Source organism: Ambystoma mexicanum, chromosome 14, assembly GCF_040938575.1.
Source record: "Ambystoma mexicanum isolate Mex_15411 chromosome 14, UKY_AmexF1_1, whole genome shotgun sequence".
Lineage (NCBI taxonomy): Eukaryota > Metazoa > Chordata > Amphibia > Caudata > Ambystomatidae > Ambystoma > Ambystoma mexicanum.
This window is the reverse complement of record NC_090940.1, coordinates 106,614,008-106,632,674: the sequence shown is the minus strand read 5'-3', so window position 1 is coordinate 106,632,674 and position 18,667 is coordinate 106,614,008. Positions and strand designations below refer to the sequence as shown.

Sequence of the window (18,667 nt, the reverse complement as noted above, 5' to 3'; positions counted from 1 at the left end):
AATGTCTTTAAACGCACCTTGTTTTGTCTTTCAGATGCGGGATGCAGCGCCGAAGGCCTCCGGAGCGGGCGAAGAGTTGGTAAGCTTTTGTCTTTCAGATGCCGGAATGCAGAGTGAAGACCTCCGGAGCGCACGAAGAGTAGGTAAGCCTTTGTCTTTCAGATGCCGGAATGCAGCGCGAGGCGCTGGTGACAGCCGATGGACCAGGTAAGTGAAGAGCTGTCACTGAAGACCGTAATGCTAACCTGTTCTTTCTTGTCTTTATAGGTGTTGCTGAAGACTGGATTCAGGATGGTAAGCCTTTGTCCTTAGGCCCAGGATCAGATGCAGAAGACACGATGAGCGTTCTGCTGCAGAGGATGCAGAATAACGCAAAGCAAGATTCATCCATCGGGTGTGGTTTAAATAGCCTCCTGTAGTGCTTAGGTGTCTCCTTCCACAGCCACGCCTAGGTAAGAAAAGAGTTCCTGCTTTCCAGAAGAGTTCCAGTGTTCTGAATCTAGGGAGTGGCTCCTGCCCCACCCAACAGGAAAAGTAGTTCCAAACAGAAGAGGATCAGAGGCTCAACTGGCAGGCAAGTAAGCAGCATGGTCTGCTGCAGGTAAGTCCACCCAAGCATTATGAGCCCGGCGCTTCCAGCGCTGGGACTGGGCATATTTATGAGCCTGGTGCCACTGGCGCCAGGACTGGGTCCAAAAGGTCCCAATTGGGACTGGTTGGCACTCGGAACCTGGGTTATGGATCTGCTTCCAAGGGAGTTGGGAAAACCCGGACCTTTTGGAAGCAGAGATCATGACAGGCCCCCAATGCTAATTGAGCACAAGTCTAGGTGAACTGAAGCACTTCTTGCAGTTAAGTAAAAGTCCTGCACAATGTTTTAGAAGTCTTTGTAGAAATAAAGAATCACTATAGGGCCACATGCTGAGAGACTTGAGGGGCAAAGCTGCAAGAAAACTCTGCAAAAGCAACCAAGACAAGTCTCAACTGAGAACAGGCAAGGCTACACAACAAGAGGTAAGTCCTCTTAGTTTCACAGTACCTTTGGTTAGAAGAAATTGGTTCCAGCTGGCTTCTGTTCCTGTGTAGGTCTGCAGATCCTGTTGTTCCTGGGCCTCAGTCGTGGGGACAAGAGGGAGGATGCCTGGGGACTCTTGCACTACAAATTGCAGGTCGGCGGCAGCAATGGGCAAACTTCAGATCAGCAGCACTTCGCTGTTTGAGCTCCTTGCAGCTCCCGCATATAGCACCACCACGTTTTTCAGATACCACTATGGACTTTCCTCGCATCTGGGGTCCAACACTCTGTTGAGGTGGCTCAGGCTTGGTCAATCCTGCTTCTTGGGAGTCCTGAGGATCTTCCTGGAGCTCGGGTCCGACTTAGACACTAGCTCGATTCTGGGGTTCCTCTCCCTGGCACTTCAGCTCCTGCAGCAGCAATGGAAGTACAGCCAGCTGCGAGAGGATTTCCAGAAGACCGCGTCTTGGGGTCGATTGGTCTTACCAACCCAAGGGGAGAAGTCGTCCTTTGCAGGTCTTCTCTAGTCAAGGTGAATTCAGAGCTTCAGCACAGCAGCAGGGCTTCACCGGGCAAACCAACATTCCAGGAGTCGCAGCAGGCATCTCTTCCAAGTTCTTCTTCGGATTCCTTCGTCCAGTGGTCGACTCTGCCTTCCAAGCAAAAGGCTTCGCCTTTTATGCAGGTTTCTCACATTAATTTGCAGCCTAGCTGTTAATCACACAGCAGGGTGGCTGTCCTCCGAGGACAGCCCTCCAGCCAATCACCCTTGGGTGCATTCCTGTAACCAAGGAGACTAAGCACAGGGAGTTTTGGGCACCTCCCTCACTTCCTGCCCCTGAAAGACACGCTGGAGTCAGAGGCAGGCTTCACTCGTGAATCCCACCAAAGACAATATGAAAAAAGGGACCAAACCGGGTTTGGCACGCAGAGTAAATCTCATGAAGGACCTTTCCAACAAGAAACGGCAAAAAAATAAAGCAGAAGAACGTGGCCATTTTGACAAAATGGGCACCCATGGGTGCTTTACTGCAGCTGCAATTGCAGCCCGCGGTAGAAACACACAATGGTAGGAAACAGTAAACCACTGCCACCAGCCATTAATTGTAGAAAGGGTAACAAACATGTTACATGAGAAACTAGACAGAGGATACTAAGTAACCCCTCCAGCACCCTATTGTAAGACAGTGTGTACTGGGTCTAGAAAGTCATTTTCACTTCACTGCTCTTGGAAACAGTTTCACCAAGAGAAGGTATTTAAACCTTCGGGAAATCTAAGACTTCCCTGTCCCACTGCACTGAAGGTGCTGTGTGTCAATGTAAAGATGATGCCTATGGAATTTGTCAGACTCCAAAACAAAACCAAAAACACAGAGTTCAAATGAGAGAGTGGGAAAATGTCTCACTCTCGCCAGGTTCAAAATTAAAAAGTCCTTGAGTCCAGCTCCAGTGCTGGGGGTTTCTAAGGTAGAAGGGCATTAGAAAATGTCTTAGAATTCTCCCCAACAGGCTTCCTCTCCTATGTGATCCTCCCCCTGTGCACCACCCCCAGGGGGACTATTGTACTATGGCTGCACCGCCTTGGTCCCATGGAAGAGTGAGCTCCCAACGATTGCCAAACTATACTGAAGATCTACACACCAAGTTTTCAAACCACCTGAAAGTACAACTCAATTGCACTGAATTTCCCAATTTGCCTTTGTGGCGTGGACTACTCCCACTTGCTTATTATGCATCTGCTCTACCCAGACTTTATCTATACACTCAGCCCAAAAGAGCAATACAAGAAAATGCATTTGTGCATATATTTCAACCCCACAAATGACAACAAACAAGAAACATATGAAAACAACATCAGATTTGGACAAGCTGTTTAGTTTCATTCTTGAAGCAGCACCTTACGTACTCTGTTAGCCGGATGAGTGTCCTCCGTCAGCTGTCCTTGCTGGAACTGAGGTAAGGAGGCTGACAATTCTGTCATCGAGGTAAACTGCTTAGCAAAAATTCCCCCTTTCAGAATAGTTTGCTGAAAGAAAAAGAAAAGTAAATTATTTTAAGTATGTGTGTCAGCAACTTCTATTTAGTGGTAAGTAATGGCACTCAAGCATGGCCATATCCCAAACACACACTACAAGGAAAAGGGAATTCACCCTAACTGAACAACCGCAATTGACGTCTTAAGGAAGGAGTGGGTGTTCATGTTGATTAAGGGATGCTTTATTAAGACGGGGAATAATATTCATATGTTCATATCTTATTAATTAAAATGTTTATATTTGTTGCTTTGTATAGACTATAAACATTCACAAATTAGACAGCAGCATTTAATTTTAAAAATAAGAAAATGTGAGCAGTGGCTGTGAGTAATCGAGACACTCCAATTCCAACTGAGGCATAGCAAGGGGTGTTGATGCAATGAGTGAAGAGAATAAGGGATAATAAGAATCTGCCTAATGACAATCTGCCTAGAAAAGTAGATGATTAAAGCACATTAGCACCCTGATGGGGGGAGCTAGCCAGCAAGCCAATAAGGTGGCCTTGATAAAAGGGGTGGGGGAAAAAGGCCTCACTATCCCTAACTCTGAGGGATTGTCCTGCCTCAACAAAACCAACTAATAAGACAGTCGTCGGGATGTCAAAATGGAACTCACCGTCCTGTGTCCAAAATCTGTTCTAACCCTCACACTCAAATACACCAAAAAATACTATTTGGAAAAACCATCATGTACTGGACCTCTTCCTTTCAGCTCTTCAATATACTCTAGTAATCTACTTTCACAGGCAATGTGAAGTACCTAAGCCCTTTTATAACGCCCGGGGGACAATCCACATCCCTGGTCTTTCCTGTTTGTTATTATGAGGACATGTTTGGAATTAGTCACAAGTACCGTTTGCTTACTTGTTGGCCTTCCCTAGTAAAAAAGAAATCCACTTTTGGGATTGCTTGTGGCTGGTTTTCAATCTGCAGATTTTGTTAGCATTTATTTTCATTGTTTAGGGATTTTTCCAAGCAAGGATTTATTTGTCTTGGGTTGGAGGATTTATTTTTGAATTTTACTGACTTTTTTCTCAGTAAAAACAATCCACTAACACTAATTGCCAGGCACACATTTTCACAGAATTTATTTTGGATTTTTTGACAAGCAAGAATTGTTTGGTCTTAAAGTGGAGGATTTATTTTGGATTTTTGTCCCAACTTGTATTTCTGTAAAAACAATCCAGTAACATAGGCACACATTTTTACTGCATTTAAATGTTGTAAAAAATGCCAAACTAGTTTCAACTTTGGTTGCAGTTATTTAGCATTTCAATCTGGTTAAACATTTCGCAGAGTTTAGGTTTTATTTATTTTGCATTTTATTGGTGCAAATTATAAGTCCAACTGCACTTAACTAATTTCTCCAGTAAATAATGCCTATTCGCTAACATTCAGTGTATACCAATTTGCATCAATGGGTAGACGAAATGGCTAACACCTCGGCCATCCCATCTCCCAATGTGCCACCTGACTTGCTGGACGGTGGCTGCCTTGCTCCTGCCTGCCACCCGGTACAGCTGTACCCCTCCTCTGTATACCACCCCCGGCTGTTTGTCTGTTCTGTTACCTCTGGGAAAAAAGAAAATGTACCCCGAATTACTATTTTATTTCTTTCTTTTATTTATTGGATACTTTGCAAGTCCCCTACACAACAAATGGTGTTTCAAGGCACCTCAAGACAAAATAAAAGGGGGGCATGGGGGACAAGGGAGAAAGATAACAACGGTCCGGCTAGGCCTTGTGACATTTGGATCATTGGCAGCAAACCATGCCTGAATAGCCTTCTGTCTCTACACCAAACAATATGTACTATGCATGGTACTCTTAAATAATTTACATTTCTTGTGCAGATGTAAGTAAACCAAGCAAAAAAGAAATAATATGCTTACCAGGTGGGGCTCATGGCTGGCCCCTGCTTCTGGCAGGCACAGGGCCACGATGGAAGGGAGGAGCGGGGGGGGGTGGCTTTACCTTTAAAAATGCTATATCACAGTGAGAAAACATGTCCAAACTGGATGCACAATGTAGGCCAGTCTTATAGTCAGGCCTGCTGAAGAGGTATGGGGGCCTAATTCAACATGATGGTTGGAGGACCCTTTGCTTAGAGTGGAAAATAGTCTGGAGGGGCACCTGTGGGGTGCATACATCATAATAGAGAGAAAAATACAGCCATGGGTTAATAGCTGCCGATTTACCCATTGCACTTGCACAATCCAAATGCAATGTGCCTGAAGATCCTCCGTCTGTTCTCCCTTGTCTTCTCCCCTTAATTGCACTGGTAAAACTGCAGAATCACCAACAGGCCTATTTGCAGTGTCTCAACTGTTAAATGTATATTATGCACTTACTATGCCTCTGGAGACTATTATCGTCTCAGAATTTAATAAGACACTTTAGGGAAGTGGTGAAATCAGGATTGGAGTCCAGTCTTGCAAATGAAGTACTTAACCACATATCTTCCCAGCTACAGTTTGTGGACATGTCTGGGTTTTAATGGAGATGACTTAAAATGTAAGCAAATCACATGATAAACCACGCTGACAAACATTTCCTTATAGAAATATGTGTAACACGAAAAAGAAAAAAGGCATAATTTTAGTTGCCCCATCCCATCCTCCTCCCCATTTTCACTGGACAGCTACAAGTACTAGAAGGCAGAGTAACATAAGCCCAATCCCCAAGTAAAAACCACTGAACAGGTTATCATGCCATGTTCATTCTAGAGAGGAGTGCCTGCTATCTTTTTTTGTGTTTTTTCAAGGAACTTGGGGTTGGCCACCCTAAGTTATCTGGGGGAACCCAGACGTGGACCCCTTGCTCAGTGTGCTCAGAGAGGCACAGCTCCACCTCACCGATGAGGCCCAACAAGGCTGAAACACGTCTATGGGGTTGTTGTTGGTACTCTTGTTCAAAGGGAGTTTGCCAGGCATTTCGGTGCTGGACTGCCCTTGTGGGTGGGACAAAGACTGATATCCAAATGGATATTCCTCCTTTGTGAAAATTACAGTGAGCAAAAGGGGATGGCTGCGGAGTGGGTAAAAACCACTAAACAGGTTATCATGCCATGTTCATTCTAGAGTGGCACGCCTGCTACCTCTTTTGTATTTAATCTCCATGGGGTTTGCAAATGTGCTTTCAAGACACACAACAAAATGTATTTTGTGGTAATAATATGGACGTACATTTAGTCATTGTTTGACTAATAAAGAAAATTTAATTTAACTGTGCTCATAACAAAGGGTTTCTGAGGAGAGTGGGGTTAAATTTGCTGAGTATACACACTCTGTGTTCTATAGTTATGCAATACTGTTAAATGTTTAACTTTTGACACCTAACCACAGCGTTTTAAGTCTGTGCTCTTTCTTTTTGCTGGATTTCGATGGGAGTTGGTTTGTTTTGGGCAATCTGTAGCACTGCGCACTCCGCGAAAGTAAAGGATTCAGTTATCAAGGCATTTATTTCAAAGCTTGAGTGTTTGCCTTCCCGGGCTGGGACAGTAGTTCAGAGCCTGGCCGTTGAACCAACTCCCAATCCAGCGACGTTTTGATTCATACCTTCGAGTACTAGTTTTGTTATGTGGCTGAATGATTAACGCGCGGTCCTTCTCTATGCAACATTCGCAGGGAAAAGTAAAGTCTGCTTTCCCTGCCGCTGGGCTCTGGGTTATATAGAAAGGAATGGCTGCTCAGCCTGTAAATCACGCGCACGTTATTAAGAAGGAATCGTTTCAGTTAATGGCTGCCAATCTATATTTTACTGATCCATTATTTCCTCGCAATTTCAAGATATTCCGAGCTCTCCCATACGGTGATATATCGCATACGCCCTTCGTTCATAATAGACTGGTGTTCACAACCCGTTTTGCTCTAAATGAGAAACACGCCGGCTTTAATCTTCAGTAAATCTGAACAGCGAAATATGCATTTCATTACCAAGTAAAGTGGCAACAAATAAAGATTAATTTTAACGAGGTCACTTAACATTTGTGATGAATGATGGAATGGACGTACTTGCTCATTTTGCAGTGTTTTGAATTTGTGATCGCAAACTAAGGGCAGAAGGAACTTTGAGTGGTAATTACTACTTGTGGTGAAATACTGCCCATCAGAGAAAACGTTGCCGCGAAATCCACAGCGACCTTGACAAAATGACCCACTGCTTTAAATGCATGCCATTTTCACAAGAATTCCCCTGTATGTAACAAGCAACTGCCGAAAATGCTTAAATTACTGCCCAAATTAAGATAATCTGTGAGCTCATCTTAAAACATGTATGTTTATTTATTTATTTTTTTATTTATAGTTGCTTTGGTCGCGAACAGAAATTCGAGACCTTTCAACTTAAAAACATACCAAATTACAAAGAGATACATAAATAAAATGATTAAATCTTCACATATAAAATAAGACATAGCTCATTTAAAAGTTTCAACAGGGATTACAACACACTCAAAGTAATCATCATTTTGGCACTGCATACTTTGGTATTTTCAGGTGATGCAAATAATCTTTTGGTATGGAATAATAGGTCCCATAAATCTTTTGGGGTCAAGACCTGTTGGTCCGTAAATAAAGGCTTAAAGTGAACACAACGTATTAGTAACAATTTATCGCATTCTGTACAGGGTTTCTGCCTGTTGCTTGCAAAACCGACAAGGCAGAGGAATGTCAACATTACTCCATCTGTTCAGCACGTCGTCTGTCAACCACATGTTTAGCCTAAATCTCATAAAGCCATTTCGATGGCTAGAGCTTGGGGACCTCACCATATAATCAGCCACAGTGTTGTAACGCTTCAGTTCAAATGGATAAGCCTCGAAGTTTTTATAGTTGGCACAAGCACGACGTGTATGGATCCAGTCAGCTTCCCAGATTTTTAGTTTCGCTTTGTTTGAATTATCCATTAACAAGGTTGAATCTATCTGGGCTTTTTCTAGAATTGATTGAATTTTTAAAGTATCCATAGAACTCATTAGGTATGTGGAAATGATGTTAGTAATCCCTGTTGTAGTTTTATTCAGAAGGCATTTGCGATACAATGCGCACAAGTACCATTTGTAGACTGCGTAGATGGAAATTAGGCCCAACTCATATCTTAAAAGTGGTAGAGGTTGTGAGATTGGCAAATTTAAAACTTGCCTCCAGAATCGACCTTCCCTAAGGGCTCAGTAAGAATATGACATTATCAGCTGGGTCTCTGCGCCATAGAGAATAACAGGCACCACTTTTCGTTTGAAATAAGTGAGAATCGGTATGAGAAAATTTACAGTATCTCGCTCTGATGATACAGGCTTGCGAGATGCACATTTGTAGTTTATGGAACCCTTTTTTGTTGTACTGGTCAGGAGCACACAGGTTGGAAATGATTATACCCTGGTACACATAAACATTGGTAACAGTGATCTTACAATTTTGAAGAGGCCAATATAGCTTGGCAAGAATTTGTTTCCTGGTACCAAATTGAATGAGGTTTGTCTTTGCAATATTGATTGTTATGCCGTTTGCTTTGGTGTATACGTCCAGGGCACCTAATAGATGTTGCAAGCCTTTAGGGGTATGTGACATTAGTATCATGTCATCGGCATACAATAACCATTGTATATGAACCCCCATGATTTTCGGAGAGTCAGATATCAATTTAGCAAAGCTTTATTAATGTCGGAAACAAAGAAATTGAATAAGGCTGAAGCTAATAAGCAACCTTGCTTTAAACCTCTAGCAGTTGCAATCGGAGATGTTAATAGACCGCCGTTAGTTAGTCTGACCTGGATTGAGGTGTTAGTGTGCAATTGGATTATCCATTTCAGAATATTCCATGGGCAATTAGCATCAGCCAGTTTCTACAGAAGCTCTCTTGGAACAGCATCAAAAGCCATTTGAAAATCAATAAAAGCGAGATACAGGGGCTGTTTCCGTTGATAGGCTCTCTGAATGAGGCTTGATAGAGTGATGATATTTACTCCAGTACCTATGCCTTGCAAAAACCCTGTTTGAAATGAATCTCGAAGGTTGCTGTCCTGTAACCAAGTATTACATTTTTTTAAGAGCAGCCTAGCAAATAATTTACCTGGGCAGTCCAGTAGCGCTATTGGCCTACAGGACCTGGGATTCTCACGATTACCTTTTTTAAAGATCAGAAGAATGATGGATTTTTTCCAGGTCTTGGAATGAAGCCAGATTTCAATACTTGATTAAAGATATGATGGAGAATACCCGCCCATTCATTAATATGTATTTTTAACATAACATTATGCAGTCTATCAGGACCTACTGCACGAGAGGAACTCAGTTTTGTAATGCAAAGTTTGATATCATCAATATCAAATGTAAATTCTCTTGATGCTGTGATCGAATGGAGACAAAATTGCATGTCAGAAAAGGGAGAGCGATATCATTTTTGAAAATACATCTGCCATGTCTCAGATGATATCGAGTTGATCTGGGCTACGAGTTGGGGTTTATCGGAAGTATGATTAAGCAGGGCCCATACACCAGCTGTTGATTTCGATACCAGTTGTTTAAGCATGGATGCCCCCTCCTGTTCATAAAGCTCGGCTCTTCTTGTTCTGAGCCATTTTTTATATCTTTGCTTAGCTGATATGATTTTTTCAGCAATGTCAATTTTATTTGACTTCAGTAATTGTCGAATTTCTTGTTTTAAATCAGCTTTTCGATATTTAATTTCCGAATCATAGGCATGAGCGTGTCGTTGTTTAATCAGCCCATTACCACTCGTGTAAACATCTGCATGGCAGTTGTATAATCTTTAACCAAGAGATCATGGCTCTGATACATGTTCTTTAAATTATAATCTAGATTTCTTAATTTCTCTCTATCCCAAGACAATCTGTTTCTCCCATTATTCACTACAGCATCGGTTATATTTGTGTTCGACCATTGTATCATTTGGGTTTGACCAATCTGCAATGACAATTTTAGTTTGTGACAATCACTTAAATCTGTGTGGATAACCTCCAACTTTTGGACACAATTAAAAGCTTTTGCATTAATGTAAATATAGTCTATTATGGCATGCTGGGACCTCTTTGCCAGGTGGCCTGGGCGGGGCAATCGCCCCTCACGTTTCCATTTAACATCAGGAAGTTGCGCTCAGCCATGATTGAAGACCATATCATTTCATCTCCCGTTAGGGCAAAGTCCCCCTTTGTAATAAGATGCAAATGGAGATCGCCCAGTATTAAAATATACATTAGACCGACCTCAAGGGCCAATGCATCTAATATTTCCACAAATTGATTGAAAAAGTCCTCTGATTTCAACGTATTAGTGCACCAGTAGATATTGACAATTGCTATTTCTTTATAGATGTTAGACAGTTTTACCACTTGAAATGATAAAGATGGAGACTTACAAATGGTCAATTCCAGGCCACATTTCTTTTTCACTTCTATTATGAGCCCACCTTTGGGTCTACCAAGGGCACCTTTTCTGCTGGTGTAAACAGTATAGTATGGGAGTCCCAAATCTGTGGCAGCACGAGCCAGGTTTCCTGGAGGGCAACAACATCAATATCAACCAGATCCCCAACCGTCATAGAATTGAGGTGGTTGTGCCCTCGTGTGTTCCAGGAAATCACACTCAAAATGTAGGCATAGTTATGCAGACCTGATCTGATCCGCTAGCTCTTGGTGGGGGGCACTATTACAAGCTGATGTAAAAATTCGAGACCTGTGGCCCTGTAGTGTGGTAGGACCGGGCAGGGTTTCTTGTGTTAGACTAAACCCTAAGTCAAACAAAACCATTCTGGCCTGCCACAAAGTCTCGGCCACCAAGGATGATCGAATATATAATCGCGCTACAGACAAATCAGTATGATTTATAAACTCGATCTGCTCAATATCCAGTGATGAGATAGCTGATAGAGCAGGAATTTCTGCACAGATATTGAGAATACTAGACCGGTTCAGATCATAGGACTTGAATGGTGTATCTCGACATTTGATTATGAAACTATGATGAGATAGCTCTTGTTTTGCCTTGGTCTGAGCAGATCGATCCCTTGATGGCATTGGTAACCATGCTGGGGGATCGGGCCCTCTTTTCTTGGTAAGTGGCAGTAGTTAATTGTGGCCCCTGTAATAGGGGCTTGAGTGAGGGGAAACCCTTTTTCTGTCATTTTATATCGATTAGTCTCATTTGATTGCTGAATAAGGGCTTCAAAAGATGCTTTGATTTCTTCCCGTAGCTCTTGTCGAGAAACTGGGGCCAGGTTAGAAACAGGAACGGGGATGGAAGCCTGCAGCGGTTGCGCAGGCTTTGTCTGTAAATTAGTGCTGGAGTTCTGTATCAGATACGACTCAATTGAGGCTCTAATTTCATCCTGTAAGTTATTTGTGGAGCAATCATCTTTTATGGGGGCATCAGTGGCTACTAAACTCTGAGCCGAGTGGCCATGAGCTTGTGGACCTTGTAAGGTATTAGATTGTAAGAATTGAACCTCGACCTGGCAACCCGAGATTGTTGGGTAAGGAATATCACACTGTTCATGCCTTACCATCTGTGGGGACTTATTTGGTAAGAGCTTCATGTATGAATCAATAGATTTCTGTATTTGGGTCTGAATCGCCACCAAGATGGGGGCGCTGTGAGCAATGGAAGTTTGGTTCAGGGACTCGGCCGGGGCTGCTGCAGCGACTACAGAGGACATCGAGGAGGGTACTTCTGGGGCTTTTAGCTGAGAGACTTGCGCTGTATGTTTATAACCAGCTGTTGCAATGTACAGCTTGTAGTTTGTGCCCAAAAACTCAGATTTATAAGTCAATTTTATCCGTCTGGGGACAGATTGCAGAAAGTTATCACCGGTGCAAATGCAATGCTGCAAGTCTTCTCTTCAGCAGGTTTGCTTTAGTCTTTGCAAGTTTTTTGTATGAAAATGGCCTGAACGTTAAGGCACATGAATGCAGTTGCACATTGATGGTGCCATTTTACACCCAGGTCCATTCCACTGAATGCCCAGCGCCTCTGAAAAGCTGGTGGCGGTGATTGATCAAACCGCAGTGTGGAAAGTCTCTTCAGCTTCTCATTTTCCTGGCTCTGTTTGTTCGATCAGCAAAGCACAATGTTGTATTTTAACAGCACGAGTAAAATGGTTATGCTTTAGGGTATATTCTACTTTCTTTATCTAACACTTCCAGACTTGTTCAGTTGCTTCTTTTAACTGCTTTGTGGACCTACAGGATAGCTTGTATGTAGGGGGCGCCTCTTTTTCCACAATAATTAAGACATACCTCCCCCTCTCCCCGCCAACATCTTCACTCTTCCAGTGTCCTTATTTTTCAATTCGAACTTCCATCTCTGGGCAACTAGTGTGGAGCAAAACAGCTCAAGCAATCAAGCCAATATTCAGCACCCACACACAGGCTTGAATGCTTTTAGTGTTGCTGGGAGTGGGTGCAGCATTTAATTATTTTAGTACATCGTGAAGATAGTTGGGATTGAAGAACTGAGTGGAATGGCAGTGGCAGGAATGGTGAGAGTGCATTGACACATGGGGGTTCACTTTTGGCAACTGAGACTAGCAAGACGAAAGTGAAGAGCCCAATGCTGGAGCTCTGGCCCACACTACACTGCTCATAGCACTCATTCACCTCACAACCTGTCTCTGTGCGTACTGGCTGTGGCAGCAAGCTTGCCGCACCCGTTGTAAATCAAGTGGCTGAAGGCAGACCTGGTTAAGACATCACACCACTAGTGGGTTTACAACTCCATTAAATGAATGAACTCTCAGAAGACTGCTTTGAAAAATCACTGGCAGGCACTTTGAGCGCAAAGTCTGATAAGACTTGATTAGAATGTGTACTGTATTAAAATGTGTAATATTAATATTTGTGCTATTATTTCAGCATACTGGGACACAATGCATTCCCGTCAACAGGTAGCAGTTGAGCACTGCTTGGAACTGGCCCTTTAGTGGATAAAGAGGCGGCGGGCGGGAGCCACAGAAACAGTTTTTTCCAAATGAAATCCCAACCCTGGTGCATCAACTGCATCAGAGGTAAGTGCCATTAGAGTTAAACAAAAGTTGGTTTATGCTCTATGTAATAAATAAATGCTTTTTCTCTATCCAAATGCTATGGGTTGTAGGCTTCTGTGTGTCTCCACCACAATCTCAACCCCTCCTCCCCAACATTACTATGAAGCCATAGGGCTTCTAGACGACGGTGTCAGAGGGTGGAAAAAGGTAGCTCAAATACTGTGACTCATGCATTCACCGGTTATTGTCCATCACTCATATGCCCACATGCAAACATATCGCTTTGTCCATTACTTATGACACGTTATGCTTCAAATGTCATAGTGGTGTCCCAAGTTTTTTTTTTTTTTGGGATTGTTACAAAACCATGCACATAGTTAAATTCCCATAGGTATACGTGATCAGCATCAGTTGGCCCGGAAGCCAAATTTAGCTTCTGGTAGGCATGGTGTAAAGCTAACCAGGCTCTTCAAGGCTACAAGGAGGACTAAATAGCTCCCAGCTCCCCTCAATTTCAAACCCTGTGTATTTGTTTTGCTTGTATGGCTCCTTTACCAATGCAAGGTGCATGGGGAAACATGAGATTGCATAATTGGTATATTGTGAAGAAGTTACCAAAGAAATGGGAAAACGATAAACGGAGAGCCACTTCCTGGGGAAGTGACACTAATATATATTAATTTCTAAAGAATTGCCATGGTTTGATCCAGATTGACAGCTTTGAGAAATGTAATAATTGGAATAGCGAAAGCAACATTAGAGGGTGTACAGTGATAATTGTCTATGCTTTATTTCTTACAGCAATGTGTCAACCAAAAAGTACTTTGCTTGCTCTTTTCAAACTTTTTACACAAATCTTTTTTGCATTTCAGAATGTATCCATGTTAAAGCCAGGGAAATAGGCTTTCCAGTACTCTCTGCATCAGAGTTCAGAAAAACCCTCCAAAACAAAATTGGGAACTACCGGATGAAGGAGGAGCCAAACCTTGTCTTTTCTACACAAGTGTAGTTCCTCATTCCCTTGCTCTTTGGCCTCAGCCTGGATACTCGTGTGACTCCCTGAACTGGTTTTGTGTCCCTTCTCAACCTTCCTCCTTTGGCTGGACCCCACCAGACTTGCTTGCTACCAGGGCTGGCTCTGGATACTCATGTGACTCCCTGGACTGGTTCCGTGTCCCATTACCCTTGCTCCCTGGGCTGGACCCCACCGGACTGGTTCTGGGACCCCCCCCCCCTCACCCTTTTTCTTTTTTTTCTTTTTCATTTTAAAGTACCCGTGTCTGGGATTGCTACAGTCGGGTTTTTGTGCCATGTACACAGTGTCCGATTGAATCTCTGCCTCTTTTTAATAAATATAATGGAGGAAAAAAAATGTGTCGATTCTTTTTAAATATAGGTAATATGCCAGTACATGGCCTTGACTTTCATGGACATTACCTAAATGACTTAAGACCTAATAAGCCATCACTATTGTTCTAAAAGCAATTCAAAATGCAACTTTCTGAAATGGGCCGCAATTAAGCCACAGTGATGCTTCTAAAGACCAAGTCAACAAGGAGCACCAAATGTGTTTTTAAGCATTTCTTTTCAGGATTATAGTTGACATTATTTTTGGATTCAAACTCCTAAATTAATTTATTACCAGCTCATAAACCAAAACAATGCCTATATTATTAAAGGATATTTTGGGGATTGCTTTGTTTTTTTGATTTGTAAAGTATTATTTGATTACTACATTAATTGCTTTTGGATTTCAAAAGGTTCATTTGGGGATTGCATTGCTTTTGGATTTCTACGAGGAAGGATTTCTAAATAACATATTTCGGGTGCATTAAGCAAGTAATCCATTGCTTTTGGATGTATTTAGGGATGGCATTGCTTTTGCATTTTTATAGGATTGTTTGAGGATTGGATTGCTTTTGGATTTTTAGTGGATTGTTTGGGGATGGATTGCTTTTGGATTTTTAGTGGATTGTTTGGGGATGGATTGCTTTTGGATTGTTTTGGGATTGCAGTCCACTGAGGATTGCTAATTAACATATTGCAGGGTACATCAAGCCAAAAGGAAGCCAAAAGCAATCCATTGAGTACAATGGGAGTTTCTGCAGTAAAAGAGGATTGAAATGTTTGGGAAAATCCAGTAGCAATCCATTTTCAATCCAGATTGGTTTGGTCCTGTTTTAGAGGAAGGGTCTTTATTCCCCTTAACAGAGTATGGCATTGCCAGGAGGTACAATCCACGTCACCTGGGTCTTTCCTTTGTCTGGTCGGCTAGGTATATTCTTCTGTCAAGTATTGCCAATTGTTAGCCCCTGAATCACTGGGACGAGGAAGAGTAAGATTTCTACGTGTTGCTCCTGTGGGCACTGGGTTATGACTTGTCCTTTATTTTCTCTCGCTTATCTCAATGTGAGCTGGTTCTTTTGTCTTTGGCAACGCTGGTTTAGTCTAATGCCAAGCAGTGTTAAAGTTTCCCCGAAGTCAATGGGACAGGGAAGAGCAGGTTGTGGTGCTTACAAGCTTAAATTTGAACTAATAGGGATCGCGGTGTGAAACACTCCAGGGTTTTGGTGTGGAAACATTATGTTTTATACCAGACTTGTAGGTCTCTTTAGGCCTTGCATGCCTTTTTCCTTCACGCTCCGTACCTGTTACTTCAGCGCCGTTGTCCGCTGCTCACCGAGTTGCAGCATTTTCAAGGGGTGTCAATGACTCCTTCCCGCAAGGGACTGCTAAAAAGCAGTTATAAAAACACAAACCTTTTGTTTTCCTCCGTGGAGTCTGTAGCAAAAGGATTTCCTTTTATGCAGCATCCCAAGTCATATTTGCAGGACTCTTTATTTTGTAACGGACATCTCCACTCAACCATAAATCACAGGAGAGCAGGCTTTTGCTTCCCGAACAGCAATGGCGTCGGAGCCTTCACACCACTGGTCCTCCGCTATCAAGGGTCGGCTTTCCGGTGTCTAGAATGAACATGGGTCAGACTTCCGTTCGGACGTCCTCTTTTCCAAGGCAAAGCAGGGTTTCCTCGAGTCCTCCTGATTCGCTCGGTCCGTGCCTCCTTGTGTCCCGTCGGAACTACAATGCGGCTGCTTTGCCCGTCAAACAAAGGAGGCACCACTTTAGCCAGCGCTGGTTTCTACGAGCGCTCAGGCTGGGAAGGTGGTTTCCCGCCGGCGTTAATGATATAACCAAAGTGTGCACTCGTGTGCTGCACTTCATCTTTTCTTTTCCTCCACTGCACGGATCAGACAAGCCTTCTAGGATTACTTCTATCTTCTTTACTACTTTCTTCCTTCTGATATGCACTGCTTTTGCCACCAAGACCACTACTGCCACTACTTCCTCTACTACACCAACCTTTTAGTGGTCCCTCTTTTCTTTTTATAGGAAGAACATTTCTAGTACTTCGCCACCAACTAGAATGCACCTGCATCCATGTAGTACTTCTTCACCCCAGTTAAAGCATCATATATAGGCGGGAATACAGTGAACATCTCTTGACCATGGCTGGCTTTATTACTTGGGGTAATGTTCCCTTGTTTTAAAATAGGGACATAACCCCTAGGTTTGTCACAATCTTTTGGGTCAGTCATCTGGCGCTATCATCCAAGAAGTAGTATTTGCTGGTTCCTACAGAAACACCGTTCAGAAAAGCAGACCAACCCACAACTATATCATATTGAAATCATACCCCACCCCTTCTATACAGCCTGAATGAACCAACCCTTTCATCATCTTGTACCTCAAATAGCAGTTCGGTACATGGCATTGATCTTTCTAAGATTTGTGCTCCTCTCATTTGCTCCATAGTTTCTATTGGCATACCCTTGGTCCTATACACCCCCATCTCTAGGGAACAGCAATTATTTTGCCAATCATCCATGTTGTAAGGTTGGGGTTTCTGTGCCACTCCCACCCCCCTCCATTTGGCAGCAATGTCTCTCTTTGCCACCATCAGTCTTTAGTTACAAACGTTTTCTCATAAGTATTCAACCCTTCTGCATTCCACACATTCAGCAAAATATGGCGTTAGACTTAAGCAATGTTAGGACAGTTTCTCTCCGAGTACTGTGGATGAGTGTACAAGACCCTCAGCAATGCAGCAGGGTTTCCCACATACTTTCCTTAACTCATATAGCCGTAGCAATGGCTGAGGAGTTATGGGAAACTCTTTGGGGGTAGCCAGGTGGTTTATGACACAGCAAACATCTAATATGGACCTTCTCACACAAAGATGTTATATAATATTACTTTATCTTTTGAGAAGGTAGGTTACGTTATGGAGGTTACTACGAATTCGCTTTTATGAAGAATAGAATTTTTGGTGTTCAAAGGTCTTGCCCACACCTGTTTTGTTGATCGGCAATGCCAAAGATCAAATTTAGAATCTGTATATAGTAAAATGGGAGTTTCTCTCTCAGAAATGAATGGGAGATACAAAGCTGCTTCTGATATACTCGGCAGTACAGTGCCAATTTTTCAGTACCCCTCAATGTTAACTGTCAGCCTAATAGTAAATGCATATATACACACACACACACTCTATAAAAAAGGTACCAGCGGTGAAAGAGACACTTTGTGACACCACAGAAAAAGGGGTGGAGAAGGTAGGAAGATAAAGGCATCTACAGTCTAAAATTTAGGTCAGATAATTGCAAGCAGGGGAGGAGGAGAGCAGATAAGTGCAGAAGGGTACACACAGGAACCAGAGCACAACAAGACACTGCCACCAAAATAGCAGTGCTACAAGTGCATTGGAAGGACCGAGACTTAGCACGGTAAAACAAGTAAAAAGGATACAACCAGAGCAAAGGCAAGGACAGCAAGAGCAAGACAGGACACAATGAAACAGGGTACCACTAGAAAAGTAGCAAAGGATACAGAGCACTCAGAAGGAGGACCCCCACATGAACACAACTAGTATTACCCCAGCAAATCAAGACCAAGCCAGTGCGATTGGCAGGGACCCAGATGCAGCAGGGTAGCACAAAGAAATTGCAATTGTCAAGGCAGGAATCCTAACGCTGCAAGGTACCACTGCAAAGACACTACAAGGAGGAGCAAGGTACTGTACGCAAAGAGTGAGGCCAACCATCAGGTCAGGGCATCCAGGGACGGGGTAGGAAGTGCAGAACCTGTACCAATAGAAAGGTTCAGCAAGCCCCAGTTCCAGACTGGAATAGTACACTTATACCTCTTATGGTAGAGCCCAGGGGTCTGGAAGATAATGCGCAGAAACCTTAACGATGTAGGTATCCAGTGTCAAACTACTGAAGAATATAGTGGATAAAGCAGAGAGTTGTAAAGGAGATCATAATGCAGGAATGGTCAGAGATGGAGAACGAGTCTGCCTGGCTTATTTGGGATCTCATGTAGATAGATGGTGGATAGAGGGCTCAGATAGGCCAAAATGGAGACTGCTACGATAGTGCAATCTAGATGGGATCAAACCTTAGGTACTTCCATGTTATGGGATACATTGAGAAAAGGGAGCATGCACCTGAAAAGTGAGCCATCAATGAAGAACCCCCACCCCCAAGGTTACAGGCTGCGGGAACCAGAGTGTGTGAAGGACCCACTGAAGGAAGGCTGCGGAAAAGTTAGGGAGGAGCAGG

The 18,667-nt window shown here is 43.0% G+C and overlaps 1 protein-coding gene across 4 annotated transcripts in view; it reads right to left on the bottom strand.

Moving 5' to 3' along the window:
• The window catches only part of PSEN1 (presenilin 1), an 855,645-nt gene that overhangs the window by 746,883 nt on the left and 90,095 nt on the right, over positions 1–18,667 (bottom strand). For 2 of the 4 annotated variants that reach the window (XM_069638637.1, XM_069638638.1), the window contains exon 2: positions 2,922–3,041. In XM_069638637.1, coding sequence (XP_069494738.1) covers positions 2,922–2,996 — 75 coding nt within the window. In that variant the 5' untranslated portion in view covers positions 2,997–3,041. Of the gene's footprint in view, positions 1–2,912; positions 3,042–18,667 lie in introns of all 4 variants that reach the window. The other 2 variants (XM_069638636.1, XM_069638635.1) reach the window with 1 other exon arrangement.